Source organism: Coregonus clupeaformis, chromosome 13 (assembly GCF_020615455.1).
Source record: "Coregonus clupeaformis isolate EN_2021a chromosome 13, ASM2061545v1, whole genome shotgun sequence".
NCBI classification, from domain to species: Eukaryota; Metazoa; Chordata; class Actinopteri; order Salmoniformes; family Salmonidae; genus Coregonus; species Coregonus clupeaformis.
The window spans coordinates 57,997,775-58,014,570 of NC_059204.1; the positions used below are offsets into that span (position 1 = coordinate 57,997,775).

The window sequence follows — 16,796 nt, forward strand, 5'->3', positions numbered from 1 at the left end:
GGTGGTGCGACATCAGCGACACGAATCCATCGACAACAAACTGAGACATGCTAGCTAGCAGAAAAAAAGAGTAGCCATAGATCAGGAATCAGATCGAAAAAATCAAAAAAATCAGAGTGTGATAAATAGCCAATTATATATTGAATAATTAATAAACGTTCCAGCGAGACAACTTCAGAAACATCTGGACTAGTTTGATGATGGATTACAGTGTTTGATTCAAACAACAAGGTAAGTTGTAAAATGGCGGATATGATTCTGGCAGTTTGTCGTTTTACCTAGCTAGCTAACGTTAGCTAGCTGTGTTGTTATTAATGTTGAATACACTAGCACGTTATTAGCTATTTGTAGGACAATTCATGTTAGCTAGCTACAATAAGGAACTGGGATTTCAAGTAGCGGTTATGTCGCAAATTAGCTTTCATCAAACCATATAGACGTGTCACTTGACTGTGTAACCACAGAGAAATAACAAGGATAAATATATTTGCTGTGACGTTAACTATTAGTACACTAACAGTAGTAATAACATGGTAGTTACTGGTAGTTCGTTAGCTAGGTTGCTCTTTCACGATGTGTGCAGCGACTTTGCCTGATTTTGAGTCGGAATCGTTACTAAATCGTCTTGCTCACAAAAAACACATAATGCGAGTGCTTGTTTATAACTAACGTTAACCATTACCTAGTTAGATAGCCAGCTAGCTAATAATGATAGCCAGTTAACGTTAGCTAGCTGCTGGCAAAGATGGAGGACGTCGAACATTGTTTACACGGAAGACCCTACCAAGCAAGGAAAAATAGCTAGGTAACTTGTTTCGGGGAGTAGCTCGTTAACTATATTGAAAATGTGTCTAGCTAGCTAGTATTACAACATATTCATTTTCGTACTAGTCGGTTAGTTGCATTTTTTGTTTTAACTGTTAACTTAGTTATATTTACTGTTACCATTACAGTTCTGACAGCCCCAGAATGATAGCCAACCTTGTATTCGCCGACATCAACCAATGAACAAAGATGGAGTATTTTAAGAACGTATATTGCTGGCCTTACATGGAGCAGGCCTCAAAATGGAGAGAAAGCCGACGTGTTGCTAGCTAGTTAGTTCGTTCGTGCTTCTCATTTGCAAAGAAGTTTGCTGACGCAGCTTAGCGAATGGCCTTCATCTTTCATTTTGAAGCATCGTTAGCTTTAATAGCTGGCTACTTAGCAAAGCAACTAACTAGGGTTCCCCAAAAGGCGGCCAGCGGGCGATTTTATTTGGCCCACCAAGTTCTCTGAGAAAATGTTTATATATACAGTACCAGTCAAAAGTTTGGACACACCTACCTATTCCAGTGTTTGTATTTATTTTTTACTATTTTCTACATTATATAATTATAGTGAAGACATCAAAACTATGAAACAACACACGGAATCATGTAACCAAAAAAGTGTTAATCAAATCAAAAACATTACATTTTTACATTTGTAGTCATTTAGCAGATGCTCTTATCTAGAGCGACTTACAGTTATTGAATGCATACATTTTCATGCTGGGCCCCCGTGGGAAACGAACCCACAACCCTGGCGTTGCAAGCACCATGCTCTACCAACTGAGCTACAGGGGACCTGTACATGACAGATGCATTATAAACATATTTTATATTTGAGATTCTTCAAATAGCCATCCTTTACCTTGATGACAACTTTGCACACGCTTGGCATTCTCTCAACCAGCTTCATGAGGTAGTCACCTGGAATGCATTTCAATTAACAGGTGTGCCTTGTTAAAAGTTAATTTGTGATTTTTTTTCCTTCTTAATGCGTTTGAGCCAATCAGTTGTGTTGTGACAAGGTATACAGAAGATAGCCCTATTTTGTAAAAGACCAAGTCCATATTATGGCAAGAACAGCTCAAATAAGCAAAGAGAAATGACAGTCCATCATTACTTTAAGACATGAAGGTCAGTCAATCTGGAAAATGTCAAGAACTTTGAAAGTTTCTTCAAGTGCAGTCGCAAAAACCATCAAGCGCTATGATGAAACTGGCTCTCATGAGGACCGCCACAGGAAAGGAAGACCCAGAGTTACCTCTGCTGCAGAGGATAACTTCATTAGAGTTAACTGCACCTCAGATTGCAGCCCAAATAAATGCTTCACAGAGTTCAAGTAACAGACACATCTCAACATCAACTGTTCAGAGGAGACTGCGTGAATCAGGCCTTCATGGTCGAATTGCTGCAAAGAAACCACTACTAAAGGACACCAATAAGAAGAAGAGACTTGCTTGGGGCAAGAAACACAAGTAATGGACAATTTGTCCTTTGGTCTGATGAGTCCAAATTGGAGATTTCTGGCTCCAACCGCCGTGCGCAAAGCTGTCATCAAGGCAAAGGGTGGCTACTTTGAAGAATCTTAAATATAAAATCTATTTTGATTTGTTTAACACTATTTTGGTTACTGTATGGAGAAAAAAAATGTATGCACTCTGGAGAAGAGCGTCTGCTAAATGACTAAAATGTAAATGTAAAATACATGATTCCATGTGTTATTTCATAGTTTTGATGTCTTCACTATTATTATACATGTAGAAAATAGTAAAAATAAAGAAAAACCCTTGAATGAGTAGGTGTGTCCAAACTTTTGACTGGTACTGTGTATTTATGTTTTTTATTCGTTGTCTTTTAGTTAAAACTGTAAAATCACCAGCAAATCATCGGCCCACGGATTAATTTAATTGTGGACCCCTGCTCTAGTAGCGACTAGCTAGTTAGCTTGCAAGTTGGTGCACACATTTCCATTTGTCACATGCTTGGTAAACAACAGGTGTAGACTAACAGTGAAACGCTTACTTACGGGCCCTTTCCAACGATGCAGAGAGAAAAATAATAGGTAACACAAAGAATAAATACACAGTGAGTAACGATAACTTGGCTATATACACGGGGTACCAGTACCGAGTCAATGTGCAGGGGTACGAGGTAATTTAGGTAGATATGTACATATAGGTAGGGGTAAAGTGACTATGCAACAGGATAGATAATAAGCAGTAGCATCTGTGATGAGTCAAGAAAGTTGGTCTACACGGTTAAGGCATTATACTTGTTACACATCAACCTACACACACTTAAGTGATACAGTGGGGGGAAAAAGTATTTAGTCAGCCACCAATTGTGCAAGTTCTCCCACTTAAAAAGATGAGAGAGGCCTGTAATTTTCATCATAGGTACACGTCAACTATGACAGACAAATTGAGGAAAAAAAATCCAGAAAATCACATTGTAGGATTTTTTATGAATTTATTTGCAAATTATGGTGGAAAATAAGTATTTGGTCACCTACAAACAATCAAGATTTCTGGCTCTCACAGACCTGTAACTTCTTCTTTAAGAGGCTCCTCTGTCCTCCACTCGTTACCTGTATTAATGGCACCTGTTTGAACTTATCAGTATAAAAGACACCTGTCCACAACCTCAAACAGTCACACTCCAAACTCCACTATGGCCAAGACCAAAGAGCTGTCAAAGGACACCAGAAACAAAATTGTAGACCTGCACCAGGCTGGGAAGACTGAATATGCAATAGGTAAGCAGCTTGGTTTGAAGAAATCAACTGTGGGAGCAATTATTAGGAAATGGAAGACATACAAGACCACTGATAATCTCCCTCGATCTGGGGCTCCACGCAAGATCTCACCCCGTGGGGTCAAAATGATCACAAGAACGGTGAGCAAAAATCCCAGATCCACACGGGGAACCAAGTGAATGACCTGCAGAGAGCTGGGACCAAAGTAACAAAGCCTACCATCAGTAACACACTACGCCGCCAGGGACTCAAATCCTGCAGTGCCAGACGTGTCCCCCTGCTTAAGCCAGTACATGTCCAGGCCCGTCTGAAGTTTGCTAGAGTGCATTTGGATGATCCAGAAGAGGATTGGGAGAATGTCATATGGTCAGATGAAACCAAAATAGAACTTTTTGGTAAAAACTCAACTCGTCGTGTTTGGAGGACAAAGAATGCTGAGTTGCATCCAAAGAACACCATACCTACTGTGAAGCATGGGGGTGGAAACATCATGCTTTGGGGCAGTTTTTCTGCAAAGGGACCAGGATGACTGATCCGTGTAAAGGAAAGAATGGGGCCATGTATCGTGAGATTTTGAGTGAAAACCTCCTTCCATCAGCAAGGGCATTGAAGATGAAACGTCTCAACCCCATAGAAAATATTTGGAGGGAGTTGAAAGTCCATGTTGCCCAGCGACAGCCCCAAAACATCACTGCTCTAGAGGAGATCTGCATGGAGGAATGGGCCAAAATACCAGCAACAGTGTGTGAAAACCTTGTGAAGACTTACAGAAAACGTTTGACCTGTGTCATTGCCAACAAAGGGTATATAACAAAGTATTGAGAAACTTTTGTTATTGACCAAATACTTATTTTCCACCATAATTTGCAAATAAATTCATAAAAAATCCTACAATGTGATTTTCTGTATTTGTTTTTCTCATTTTGTCTGTCATAGTTGACGTGTACCTATGATGAAAATTACAGGCCTCTCTCATCTTTTTAAGTGGGAGAACTTGCACAATTTGTCACGATCGTCGGTAAGAGAGGACCAAGGCGCAGCGTTGAATGCGAACATATTTATTATAGGTGATACACGATCAAAACGATAACGTGACAGTCAACGGTCTAACACAAACCAACTAGAACAAGATCCCACAACTATTGTGGAAAAACAGCCTGTTTAAATGTGGTTCCCAATCAGAGACAACCAGCCACAGCTGACACTCGTTGCCTCTGATTGAGAACCACACTGGCAACATAGAAAAGAAACAACTAGACCTACAACACAGAAATCTACACACCCTGGCTCAACATAACAGTGTCCCCAGAGCCAGGGCGTGACAGTACCCCCCCCTAAAGGCGCGGACTCCGACCGCGCCAACCAAATACCACAGGGGAGGGACCGGGTGGGCACTCCGCCTAGGCGGTGGATCCGGCTCTGGGCCTGATCCCCGCTCCCTCTCCAACCCCCCAAAGTACCCCTGGTCCGGTCTGGCCCCGCTGGCCTGAGCTGGACTGCACATTGGTGGAGCGGATTGCTCTAGCTCCGGTGTGAAGCATCTGACCGGTGCAGGACCAAGCACCGGTGGAACAGGCACGGGACGTGCCGGACTGACGACGCACACCACTGGCTTGGTGTGGGGAACAGGCACGGGCCGTGCCGGGCTGACGACGCACACCACTGGCTTGGTGTGGGGAACAGGCACGGGCCGTGCCGGGCTGACGACGCACACCACTGGCTTGGTGTGGGGAGCAGGAGCGGGCCGGACCGGGCTGGCGATGCGCACCACTGGCTTGGTGTGGGGAACAGGCACGGGCCGTGCCGGGCTGACGACGCACACCACTGGCTTGGTGTGGGGAACAGGCACGGGCCATGCCGGGCTGACGACGCACACCACTGGCTTGGTGTGGGGGACAGGAGCGGGCCGGACCGGGCTGGCGATGCGCACCACTGGCTTGGTGTGGGGAACAGGCACGGGCCGTGCCGGGCTGACGACGCACACCACTGGCTTGGTGTGGGGAACAGGCACGGGCCGTGCCGGGCTGACGACGCACACCACTGGCTTGGTGTGGGGAACAGGCACGGGCCATGCCGGGCTGACGACGCACACCACTGGCTTGGTGTGGGGGGCAGGAGTGGGCCGGACCAGGCTGGCGATGCGCACCACTGGCTTGGTGTGGGGAACAGGCACGGGCCGTGCCGGGCTGACGACGCACACCACTGGCTTGGTGTGGGGAACAGGCACGGGCCGTGCCGGGCTGACGACGCACACCACTGGCTTGGTGTGGGGGGCAGGAGCGGGCCGGACCGGGCTGGCGATGCGCACCACTGGCTTGGTGTGGGGAACAGGCACGGGCCGTGCTGGGCTGACGACGCACACCACTGGCTTGGTGTGGGGAACAGGCACGGGCCGTGCCGGGCTGACGACGCACACCACTGGCTTGGTGTGGGGAACAGGAGCGGGCCGGGCTGGAGACTCGCACCATTGGCCTGGTGCGGGGAGCAGGAACAGGCCGGACCGTACTGGGGACACACACCACTGGCCCTACGCAGGGATCTGGAACGGGCCAGACCGGACTGGTAACACACCCCAGTACCCTTCGCCGTGCCTCTACACCTTCCATCCCCTCTTCGACCAGTGGCCCCCGTAACCTGGCGGCCTCCTCTGCCAACCCGCTGGGCCGCTCTGTCGCGGTCTCCTGCTGGCCCGTCGTCCACGGCGTTAGCCCCCCCCTAAAAATTTTATGGGCTTCACTCCTACCCGTGGACCAGGTCTCCATACTTCTCGCCAGCCTTTCGCCCTTCTGCTTCCACGTCAAGCCCCTCTCTTCCTCACCCGGCTTGACCCAGTCGAGGAGGCGCTGGATATCCGCTAGGGTTTTCCCTGGCGATGGCTCCTGGACCCGCTGCTTGGTCCAGTTCTGGTGGGATCTTCTGTCACGATTGTCGGTAAGAGAGGAGGACCAAGGCGCAGCGTTGAATGCGAACATATTTATTATAGGTGATACACGATCAAAACGATAACGTGACAGTCAACGGTCTAACACAAACCAACTAGAACAAGATCCCACAACTATTGTGGAAAAACAGCCTGTTTAAATGTGGTTCCCAATCAGAGACAACCAGCCACAGCTGACACTCGTTGCCTCTGATTGAGAACCACACTGGCAACATAGAAAAGAAACAACTAGACCTACAACACAGAAATCTACACACCCTGGCTCAACATAACAGTGTCCCCAGAGCCAGGGCGTGACACAATTGGTGGCTGACTAAATACTTTTTTCCCCACTGTACATAGGCATAAAACCATTGTTAGACTGCTTTTGTCCATTTGAAAGTTTGAAACCTGACCATGAAGGAAAATCTGTTCAAAGAAGGGCAGTGTGTTAAACTCAAAGTATGTACTCTGAAGAGCTCTTCTATGAAACACAATCCATTTCTCAATTGAACTAACCCCTCATTTCTTTTCATATATTCTAGGTTGTAATATCCTACATTTTGGTGGATCCTGAGAAGGGGAAAAGTCCATACTTACTAGAGTGGGTCCAGAAAATGTTAAAGAAATGATAGCAGCACAAGAGTTGCACACAGAGTTTCAGTTTCCTCAGTAAGTATAACTTCGATGTGAAAAGTGTCACCTTTTTTTTTTCAAATGGTGAAGATGCAGTGGACATAAGCATTGTATTACATAGATAGACCATCAAACTAGTTCAGTGTGTATAATAACAATATATTTATTTTATATAGCGCTTTTCAAACAGAAGCTCATTCGCTTGAAAAAATCAAATATACACTACCGGTCAAAAGTTTTAGAAAACCTACTCATTCAAGGGTTTTTCTTTATTTTTACTATTTTCTACATTGTAGAATAATCGTGAAGACATCACAACTATGAAATAACACTTATGGAACATGTAGTAACCAAAAAAGTGTTAAACAAATCAAAATATGATAGCTTTGCACACTCTTGGCATTCTCTCAACCAGCTTCACCTGGAATGCTTTTCCAACAGTCTTGAAGGAGTTCCCACATATGCTGAGCACTTGTTGGCTGCTTTTCATTCACCCTGTGGTCCGACTCATCCCAAACCATCTCAATTTGGTTGAGGTCGGGGGATTGTGGAGGCCAGGTCATCTGATGCAGCACTCAATCACTCTCCTTCTTGGTAAAATAGCCCTTACACAGCCTGGAGGTGTGTTGGGTCATTGTCCTGTTGAACAACAAATGATAGTCACACTAAGCCCAAACCAGATGGGATGGCGTATCACTGCAGAATGCTGTGGTAGCTATGCTGGTTAAGTGTGCCTTGAATTCTAAATAAGTCACTGACAGTGTCACCAGCAAAGCACCCCCACACCATAACACCTCCTCCTCCATGCTTTACAGTGGGAAATACACATGCGGAGATCATCCGTTCACCCACACCATGTCTCACAAAGACACGGCGGTTGGAACCAAAAATCTCAAATTTGGACTCCAGACCAAAGGACACATTTCTACCGGTGTAATGTCCATTGCTCGTGTTTCTTGGCCCAAGCAAGTCTCTTCTTCTTATTGGTGTCCTTTAGTAGTGGTTTCTTTGCAGCAATTCGACCATGAAGGCCTGATGTCTCCTCTGAACAGTTGATGTTGAGATGTGTCGGTTACTTGAACTATGTGAAGCATTTATTTGGGCTGCAATTTCCGAGGCTGTTAACTCTAATTAACTTACCCTCTGCAGCAGAGGAAACTCTGGGTCTTCCTTTCCTGCGGCGGTCCTCATGAGAGCCAGTTTCATCATATCTCTTGATGGTTTTTGCGACTGCACTTGAAGAAACTTTCAAAGTTCTTGACATTTTCCGTATTGACTGACCTTCATGTCTTAAAGTAATGATGGATTGTCATTTCTCTTTGCTTATTTGAGCTGTTCTTGCCATAATATGGACTTGGTCTTATACCAAATAGGGCTATCTTCTGTATACCCCCCGCCCCCCCCTACCTTGTCACAACACAACTGATTGGCGCGAACACATTAAGAAGGAAAGAAATTCCACAAATGAACTTTTAAGAAGGCACACCTGTTAATTGAAATGCATTCCAGGTGACTACCTCATGAAGCTGGTTGAGAGAATGCCAAGAGTGTGCAAAGCGATCATCAAGGCAAAGGGTGGCTATTTGAAGAATCTCAAATATATAATATATTTTTATTTGTTTAACACTTTTTTTGGTTACTACATTATTCCATATGTGTTATTTCATAGTTTTGATGTCTTCACTATTATTCTACAATGTAGAAAATAGTAAAAATAAAGAAACACCCTTGAATGAGTAGGTGTTCTAAAACTTTTGATGTGTAGTGTATAATGAACAAAAATATAAACGCAAAATGTAAAGTGTTGGTCCCATGTTCGCAACATGTAAGAATTTCAACGGTTTTACTGAGTTACAGTTCATATAATGAAATCAGTCAATTGAAATAAATTCAGTAGGCCCTAATCTATGAATTTCACATGACTGGGCAGGGGCACAGCAATGGGTGGGCCTGAGAGGCCCACCCACTTGGGAGCCAGGCCCAGCCAATCAGAATGAGTTTTACCCCACAAAAGTGCTTTATTACAGACAGAAATAATCCTCAGTTTCATCAGCTGTCCGGGTGGCTGGTCTCAGACGATCCTGCAGGTAAAGAAGCCGGATGTGGAGGTCCTGGGCTGTCGTGGTTACACGTGGTCTGCAGTTGTAAGGCTGGTTGGATGTACTGCCAAATTATCTAAAACGATGTTGGAGGCGGCTTATTGAAGAGAAATTAACATTAAATTATCTGGCAACAGCTCTGGTGGACATTCCTGCAGTCAGCATGCCAATTGCATGCTCCCTCAAAACTTGAGACATTTGTGGCATTGTGTTGTGTGACAACACAAGGTGCCCCTGTGTAATGATCATGCTGTTTAATCAGCTTCTTGATATGCCACACCTGTCAGGTGGATTGATTATCTTGGCAAAGGAGAAATGCTCACTAACAGGGATGTAAACACATTTTTGCACAAAATAGAGAGAAATAAGCTTTTTGTGCTTATGGAAAATATCGGGGATCTTTTATTTCAGCTCATGAAACATGGGACCAACACATTACATGTTGCGTTTATATTTTTGTTCAGTGAACAATATTTACAGAGCTGTCTTCCAAGGCTTCCTCACGGCACCATGGCAACCACGGAACTCAATGTATGGTTGCAATGACCTCATTTTGGTTTCTGTACAGGGAGGCTGATACACAGTTGTCCTCTGACACAGACCTTGAGGACCCTGATGTCAAGAATGCAAAGCTTGGGAAAGGAAAGGTGAGACTGGCATCTAAAGTCCTCTATCAACACAAGAAAGCCATAATAATTTGGATATGGTCACATACTGCTATACATTTGTGCACACACAATGTACACTAACACCTTACATGGTATTCCTGTCTGTTGTAGGGGGGTAAGAAGGGGAAGAAAGCCCCTGGAGAGAAGGGGAAGGGTGGGGCAGTGAAGGGTGCTGGCCTTGGCCGGGTGAATGGCCACCACCAGGAGAACGGGATGGAGAGCATGACCCTGTTCGAGGTGGTGAAAATGGGGAAGAGTGCCACACAGGTTGGTGCAAACTTTTTTTTATTAGACAATGTAATTCTCAAAGCATGCTGGTGATAGTAGTATTTTCATATTGAAGTGATGGTGAATGGGTGTCTTTTCTGTTAGTCTGTCGTTGATGACTGGATTGAGTCTTACAAGAACGATCGAGACATTGCTCTCCTGGACTTGATCAACTTCTTCATCCAGTGTTCGGGCTGTAAAGGTAGGCACCCAGAGCGGATTGAATAGAATACTAAACCCTGAGAAGGAAGTTTCTAAATCATTTTGCGTCCGTTACTTGTGATTATTGAGCGAGCTAAGATTTTATGGTTCTTATTTTTTGTTTTGCTACAGGTGCTGTCAGTGCAGAGATGTTCAGACACATGCAAAACTCTGAGATCATCAGGAAGATGACAGAGGAGTTTGACGAGGTACTGTCTGGTGGTGCACTTACTGTACGTCGTTATTTATGCCTCTCTGTCTATAGGGTCAATCTAAACGTTATTCTCTATTTTTTCTCTCTCTCTCTCTCTCTCTCTCTCTCTCTGTCTGTTATCATATAGGACAGCGGGGACTACCCGTTAACTATGGCAGGGCCACTGTGGAAGAAGTTCAAGTCGAGCTTCTGTGAGTTTATCGGGGTGCTGGTGCGGCAGTGTCAGTACAGCATCATCTATGATGAGTACATGATGGACACGGTTATCTCGCTGCTCACTGGCCTCTCTGACTCTCAGGTCCGAGCCTTCAGACACACCAGCACACTGGCAGGTCAGTACTCACACAATATAGACACTGGGCAGTTGAGGGAAGGCTGCAGTTAAAGCACTGTTAAACTACTAGCTTGATGTATGCAATGCTATCTTTTATGAAGGATATGCTGTGTGTCAATATGTAGGACTAATGAATATACTTTAACTTGATGGCCAATCTGCATTAATAGTGCCTTATTAATTAGTAGATGTCACTCAAGTCAGTCGTTGTCTCTACCAGCCATGAAGTTGATGACAGCCTTGGTGAACGTGGCTCTGAACCTGAGCATCAACATGGACAACACTCAGAGGCAGTACGAGGCAGAGAGGAACAAGGTCATGGCCAAGAGGGCCAATGATAGGCTGGAGCTCCTTTTACAGAAGCGTAAAGAGGTGAGTGGGTTCTTCTTATGGTGCCTCAACTGTTTCTTCCCCACGACTGTTGTAGGGAAGGGGAAGATTACATTATCTGGTCCTAACAATTCTAACCTGACCATATAATATGTAATATTTATAAATATGAATATTTGAAAAGGAAAAGGCGCATCGCTCGCTTACCATTAAAAACATTATTTTATTTAAACATCTAAAAGCTTGACGTTTTGGCTACCATCAATGGCCTTCATCAGAACCATTTTCTGATGAAGGCCATTGATGAAGTCCAAAACGTCAAGCTTTTAATAGTAATAATGGTGAGCGAGCGATGCACCTTTTTAATTATGATTTAGTTTTATGGTTGCAGCTCGACTCCCATTGGTTGTGCAACCTCCACTTGTTTCCATTTAGAAATGTCTCTCCTTTCAGCTTCAAGAAAATCAAGATGAAATTGAAAACATGATGAATGCGATTTTCAAAGGAGTGTTTGTTCACAGATATCGGTATGTATTGGAATTTGTCATCTTTCTACACACAGTAGAAAACAATGAATCCAATTAGAACTATAATGGTAAATGCATTATATTTAGAATTATGTATTGTTTTAGGGCGAATATTATGAATGTTTTTTTTGTAGTATATTTTTATTGAAGTTAGGGTGTCTAAAAAGAAAACTGTGGGTGCATTCACTAGATGTCAGAGAGTTCGATCTCTCAATGTGGAAACCAACTTCAGGTACTGACATTGCAGAGAGAGACTTCAGTGGCATGGAAGGCGTACAGCAGCTCTGAGATGTGCAGACTGGTCTTTCACTGAGCTGTCCCAAGGCTGTGTGGCGCCCTCTTGTGCTAAACAGGCAGCAACGGTTGCTAAGGCAGAACAGCTCATCATGGCACAGCATGTGCCACTGATATCTGATCTAAGTAGGCTTTTAAAACTGCCTCTGGCTGTACCACTTAAGCTTTTCTAATTAAATCCACTTTTACTGCCCTGCCATAAGATATCAAATAATTGAATTGACCAGTGAGCATGAGGGGTCTGTGAGTAAGTCTGGACGTTTGTTCTCTGTTTATCAGTGATGCCATAGCTGAAGTCCGGGCAATTTGCATTGAGGAGATTGGGGTATGGATGAAGATGTACAGCGATGCTTTTCTCAATGACAGTTATCTGAAGTATGTTGGATGGACCATGCATGACAAGGTGAGCCATGCAATATGTCAAATCAAATTTGAAACTCTACAGCAGGGGTTCCCAAACTTTTTCACTAGGGGGGGCCCCCCTTCCAGCATTCGGGAACATCCTGCGCCCCTCCCTGCGAGTACGCCACGTCTATTTCTATGGGCACAAGCACTGTTCATGACACAAACTGTTCACACCCTTCTTGTTGGTGGAGAGAATTTTGCAGGTTTAAAGCTCATTTCCTGCAATTCTACACATTTTTTTCATGGGGTGCAAAGAAAACGTTGCAGTTTTAAAGCAAATTTTCTTGCAATTCTATATATTTTGCCATGGCTAATGTGTATTCGTGTGATATTTAAGTGACTAAACAATTACAACAATATCTATGGGCTAAAAAGATGAAATAAAAAAACGTTAGCTGACGTGGGCTAGTTGATCTGGTTATTTATGACAAGTTATAAATAGCTCTCTAAGGTATCCAATGACTAACATGACAAGAGGAACTAATGATGCACTACCTCATTTCGAAATTGCACCTTGTGCATTCTACTATTACAACTTTCAAGAGTAAGTTTAAAGCCGGACTGAGTTCCTGCGCCCCCCTTGCCGACCCCTCGCGCCCCCCCACAGTTTGGGAACCACAGAGCTACAGCATTGAGGTTTGAACGTTGTGGTTACAACATTGTCCTCCTCCCTGTGATTGCAGCAAGGAGAAGTGCGTCTCAAGTGTCTGACTGCGCTCCAGGGCCTGTACTATAACCGGGAGCTCAACACTCGACTGGAGCTTTTCACCAGCCGCTTCAAGGTAGGTCAGACACTCCACCATCTCATCACTAACTGGGAAATACTGTACATAACATACGCACATCATGGTTGGCCAGATGTTGACTTTACTGTCATTGACAGGACCGCATTGTATCGATGACTCTGGACAAGGAGTATGATGTTGCAGTGCAAGCCATAAAACTTCTGACTCTTGTCTTGCAGTAAGTAATCTGCAAAACATTGAAATATTGCAAATGTATTAGTGTCCAGTACTCCACGTACCCCTGACCCTCTGCTGACCCCGTTGAGACCTTACTGCCCTGTCTCTGTTGTTGTCACATTGCAGTAGCAGTGATGAGGTCCTGACAGCAGAGGACTGTGAGAGTGTCTACCATCTGGTCTACTCTGCCCATCGACCTGTGGCAGTGGCTGCAGGAGAGTTCCTCTATAAGAAGTAGGTCTCACACCGGCTGTCTAAAGCTGTGGTGGAAGCTGAAAAACACTCTGATGAAATTGTGATTAAAGCACTATTTGGGTTAGAAATGCCTCCATGCTGAGAAACTGAAGTTTGTTTGAGAATTATCCAGCAGCATTTAGCCTGACCTCAATGTTGCCCTGTCCTTAGGCTCTTCAGCCATCGAGGTCCAGAGGAGGAGGGGATGCCCAGGAGGGGCAGGCAGAGTCTCAACGGGAACCTCATCAAGACCACCGTCTTCTTCTTCCTGGAGAGTGAGGTGTGTTCAGGCTCCATGTAGAGTCTGTCTATCTGTTTGAAGTGACCTACATGGGGCACGTGTTTCGGTTGTGATATATCTGAACGTTTGCAGCTCCATGAGCACGGGGCCTACCTGGTGGACAGCCTGTGGGAGTGTGTAGGGGAGCTGCTAAAAGACTGGGAGAGCATGATCAGCCTGCTGCTGGATGAGCCCATGCCAGGGGAGGAGGGTAAGGAGAAGCACCAAGCACTTGTACACAAACACACACACGCACACTGTTATTCACACTGTCATATCTCATCAACATGTTTGTCCCTGTCCAGCCCTGACTGACCACCAGGAGACTGCTCTGATAGAGATCATGCTTTGTGCCATCCGCCAGGCCTGTGAGTGCCACCCTCCAGTGGGCAGAGGCACAGGGAAGAGGGTGAGTGCTGCTTGGCATATTCCAATGTAAGCCCCTCAGCGGTCAACTCCATTACTAGTGAGCTCTCAAGGCTCTATTCTCAGAAGCCATGTTTGAACATTCACTCAGATGACTGAGGTTATATGAAAACCTTTCATATAACATGATTGTGACGTGATTGTGCTCGTCGGAAAATTCTCCTAGGTCTTGACAGCGAAGGAGAAGAAAACCCAGCTGGATGACCGGACGAGAATCACTGAGATTTTTGCTGTGGCATTGCCTCTGTTGTTGGCTAAGGTCAGTTATCAAGTCATCTACATGACTGTCACTGTACAGTCTATACACGGCTGCTATATTTAACTCAGCCCCTGGGACCGCCAGATAGATGCAGGATTACTCAACCCTAGGTATCTTGTAGCTCCCCTCACCCTCTCCATCTTTTCCTCACAGTACTCTGTTGATGCTGAGAAGGTGACCAACTTACTGCAGCTGCCGCAGTTCTTTGACCTGGAAATCTACACCACTGGTCGATTGGAAAAGGTTTGTGAATCATCTGATATTCCTGGACCTCAACTAATCCTACCGTACCTTAGATTGTTAACAGTAAGTTATTCACACGGCCATTGTGGCAGAATGTAATTTGAGACCTCTCATCCCTTTGCCCTCTGTTTGTGTGCAGCACTTGGAGTCATTGCTGCGTCAGATCAGGGAAGTGGTGGAGAAGCACACAGAGACTGACGTGCTGGAGGCGTGCTCCATGACCTACCACGCTCTCTGCAACGAGGAGTTCACCATCTTCAACAGGGTGGACATCGCCAGGTCCCAGCTACTGGACGAGCTGGTGGACAAGTTCAACAGACTCCTGGAGGACTTCCTGCTGGAGGTGGGCTCACATGGCTTGGTGGTTCAAGGACTGTGTTTGAGATCATATTTACAACTGTTCGTTAGATGTAATGATATTTAAAGACTAGAGGACACTGAACCTTCAGAGTATTTCTCTTAGAAAAGTTTGTAGGGTTTTGTCATTTTAATTTGTAAGGTAGTACTTCTATTGAGACTGAAACTGTAAATTGAGTGTAGGATTTCACTAGACAGTTATCTGTTGTTTCAGGGTGAGGAACCAGATGAGGATGATGCCTACCAGGTCCTGTCCACACTGAAGAGAATCACTGCGTTCCACAAGTAAGGCCTTGATCAAGATTTAACGAGTAATGTGTAATCCAAACATTTGCCAGTGAACGGTAGATAAATCATAACTCCTTATCTGACTAGATTCTGTGTTTCTCTCTCTCCTCTGCAGTGCGCATGACCTCTCTAAATGGGACCTGTTCAACAGCAACTATAAGCTACTAAACACAGGACTTCAGAATGGTGATATGCCTGAACAGGTACCTAAAGCATAACCCTGTTATCCCTTTAAACTCACATAATCTCAATGGTTTACTATCACTTACCTTGTAATACTCTCTTTTTCCCAGATTGTAATTCATGCGATGCAGTGCACACACTATGTCATCCTGTGGCACCTAGCCAAGGTTTCAGAGGGCAGCTCCACAAAGGTACATACACTGTTATCAGTGACTAATGACTATCCAGTGTCTAGAAATGCTAGTGTTATGCCTGGATAATGATGGTGGTTTACTGCTTAAATAGTGAGTACTGAATACTGAGAATATCTGTTGCGTTTACAGGGGGACATGGTGACCCTGAGGAAGCAGATTAGGGCTTTCTGTCTGATGTGCCAGAGCTACCTCACTAGTGTCAACACCACCGTCAAAGAGCAGGTGGGTTGTCCTACATCATGTCGGTTGGCTGGACACACAATCGCATTTTCCCTTAAGGTGTGTGTTCACTATTCAGTGATTGCTAAAATGTTGTTGTTTTGCTGTGTTGGCTGGATTACTGTAACGCCTCGATCACACCGACAGCGTCATTGCGCAAAATGGTACGCAGCATCATCTGGATATGTGCAACAAAAGTTCAACATTCACCTTCTGCTTCCATTTCTGTCAAGCCGTCTACACATACAGTTGGATGCATACGTTCAATAAATCCAACGTATGCACCGCACAGAACGCACTGCAACTGCCACTGCAACGCAATGCTGCAAGGCAAATGCAGCGTTCCATTGGAAATGATTGTACCAAAACGCAATGATGCTGTCGGTCTGATCGAGGCGTAAAGCACTCAGTGTTTTCCGTAAGTACATGGAGTAGCCAGCCAAATAGAAAAAGTAGCCAGCCAGGGAGTTCCGGGCTGGGGGGTGCCGAGGGCACATGCCTCCCTGGGATTTAATTTTTCAGAACTAGCTCTACATTCTAAAGCCTTGATTCCATCTGAAGGACACAGCAAATTATTGAATACTTTAACGACTTTACCTCCCAGATTGGTCAAATGAGTAGAAAGACATGACTACAATTAAAATGACTGAAAATGTATGAGTTCAGTGTGTTAGTTGTTTTGGATATCGGCT

At 44.9% G+C, this 16,796-nt stretch overlaps 1 protein-coding gene across 6 annotated transcripts in view; it reads left to right on the forward strand.

The window, feature by feature from the left end:
* The window catches only part of LOC121579994 (cohesin subunit SA-2-like), a 29,562-nt gene continuing 12,766 nt past the window's right edge, over window positions 1–16,796 (forward strand). For 3 of the 6 annotated variants that reach the window (XM_045224534.1, XM_045224532.1, XM_045224533.1), the window contains exons 1-23: window positions 1–231; window positions 7,030–7,156; window positions 9,788–9,866; window positions 9,999–10,154; window positions 10,260–10,356; window positions 10,488–10,564; window positions 10,697–10,901; window positions 11,124–11,275; window positions 11,687–11,760; window positions 12,334–12,457; window positions 13,143–13,241; window positions 13,343–13,422; window positions 13,548–13,655; window positions 13,827–13,935; window positions 14,029–14,146; window positions 14,241–14,344; window positions 14,528–14,620; window positions 14,774–14,863; window positions 15,003–15,206; window positions 15,435–15,505; window positions 15,624–15,711; window positions 15,802–15,882; window positions 16,015–16,107. In XM_045224534.1, coding sequence (XP_045080469.1) covers window positions 7,113–7,156; window positions 9,788–9,866; window positions 9,999–10,154; window positions 10,260–10,356; window positions 10,488–10,564; window positions 10,697–10,901; window positions 11,124–11,275; window positions 11,687–11,760; window positions 12,334–12,457; window positions 13,143–13,241; window positions 13,343–13,422; window positions 13,548–13,655; window positions 13,827–13,935; window positions 14,029–14,146; window positions 14,241–14,344; window positions 14,528–14,620; window positions 14,774–14,863; window positions 15,003–15,206; window positions 15,435–15,505; window positions 15,624–15,711; window positions 15,802–15,882; window positions 16,015–16,107 — 2,346 coding nt within the window. In that variant the 5' untranslated portion in view covers window positions 1–231; window positions 7,030–7,112. Of the gene's footprint in view, window positions 232–726; window positions 806–7,029; window positions 7,157–9,787; window positions 9,867–9,998; window positions 10,155–10,259; window positions 10,357–10,487; window positions 10,565–10,696; window positions 10,902–11,103; window positions 11,276–11,686; window positions 11,761–12,333; window positions 12,458–13,142; window positions 13,242–13,342; window positions 13,423–13,547; window positions 13,656–13,826; window positions 13,936–14,028; window positions 14,147–14,240; window positions 14,345–14,527; window positions 14,621–14,773; window positions 14,864–15,002; window positions 15,207–15,434; window positions 15,506–15,623; window positions 15,712–15,801; window positions 15,883–16,014; window positions 16,108–16,796 lie in introns of those variants that run through there. The other 3 variants (XM_045224530.1, XM_045224531.1, XM_045224535.1) reach the window with 3 other exon arrangements.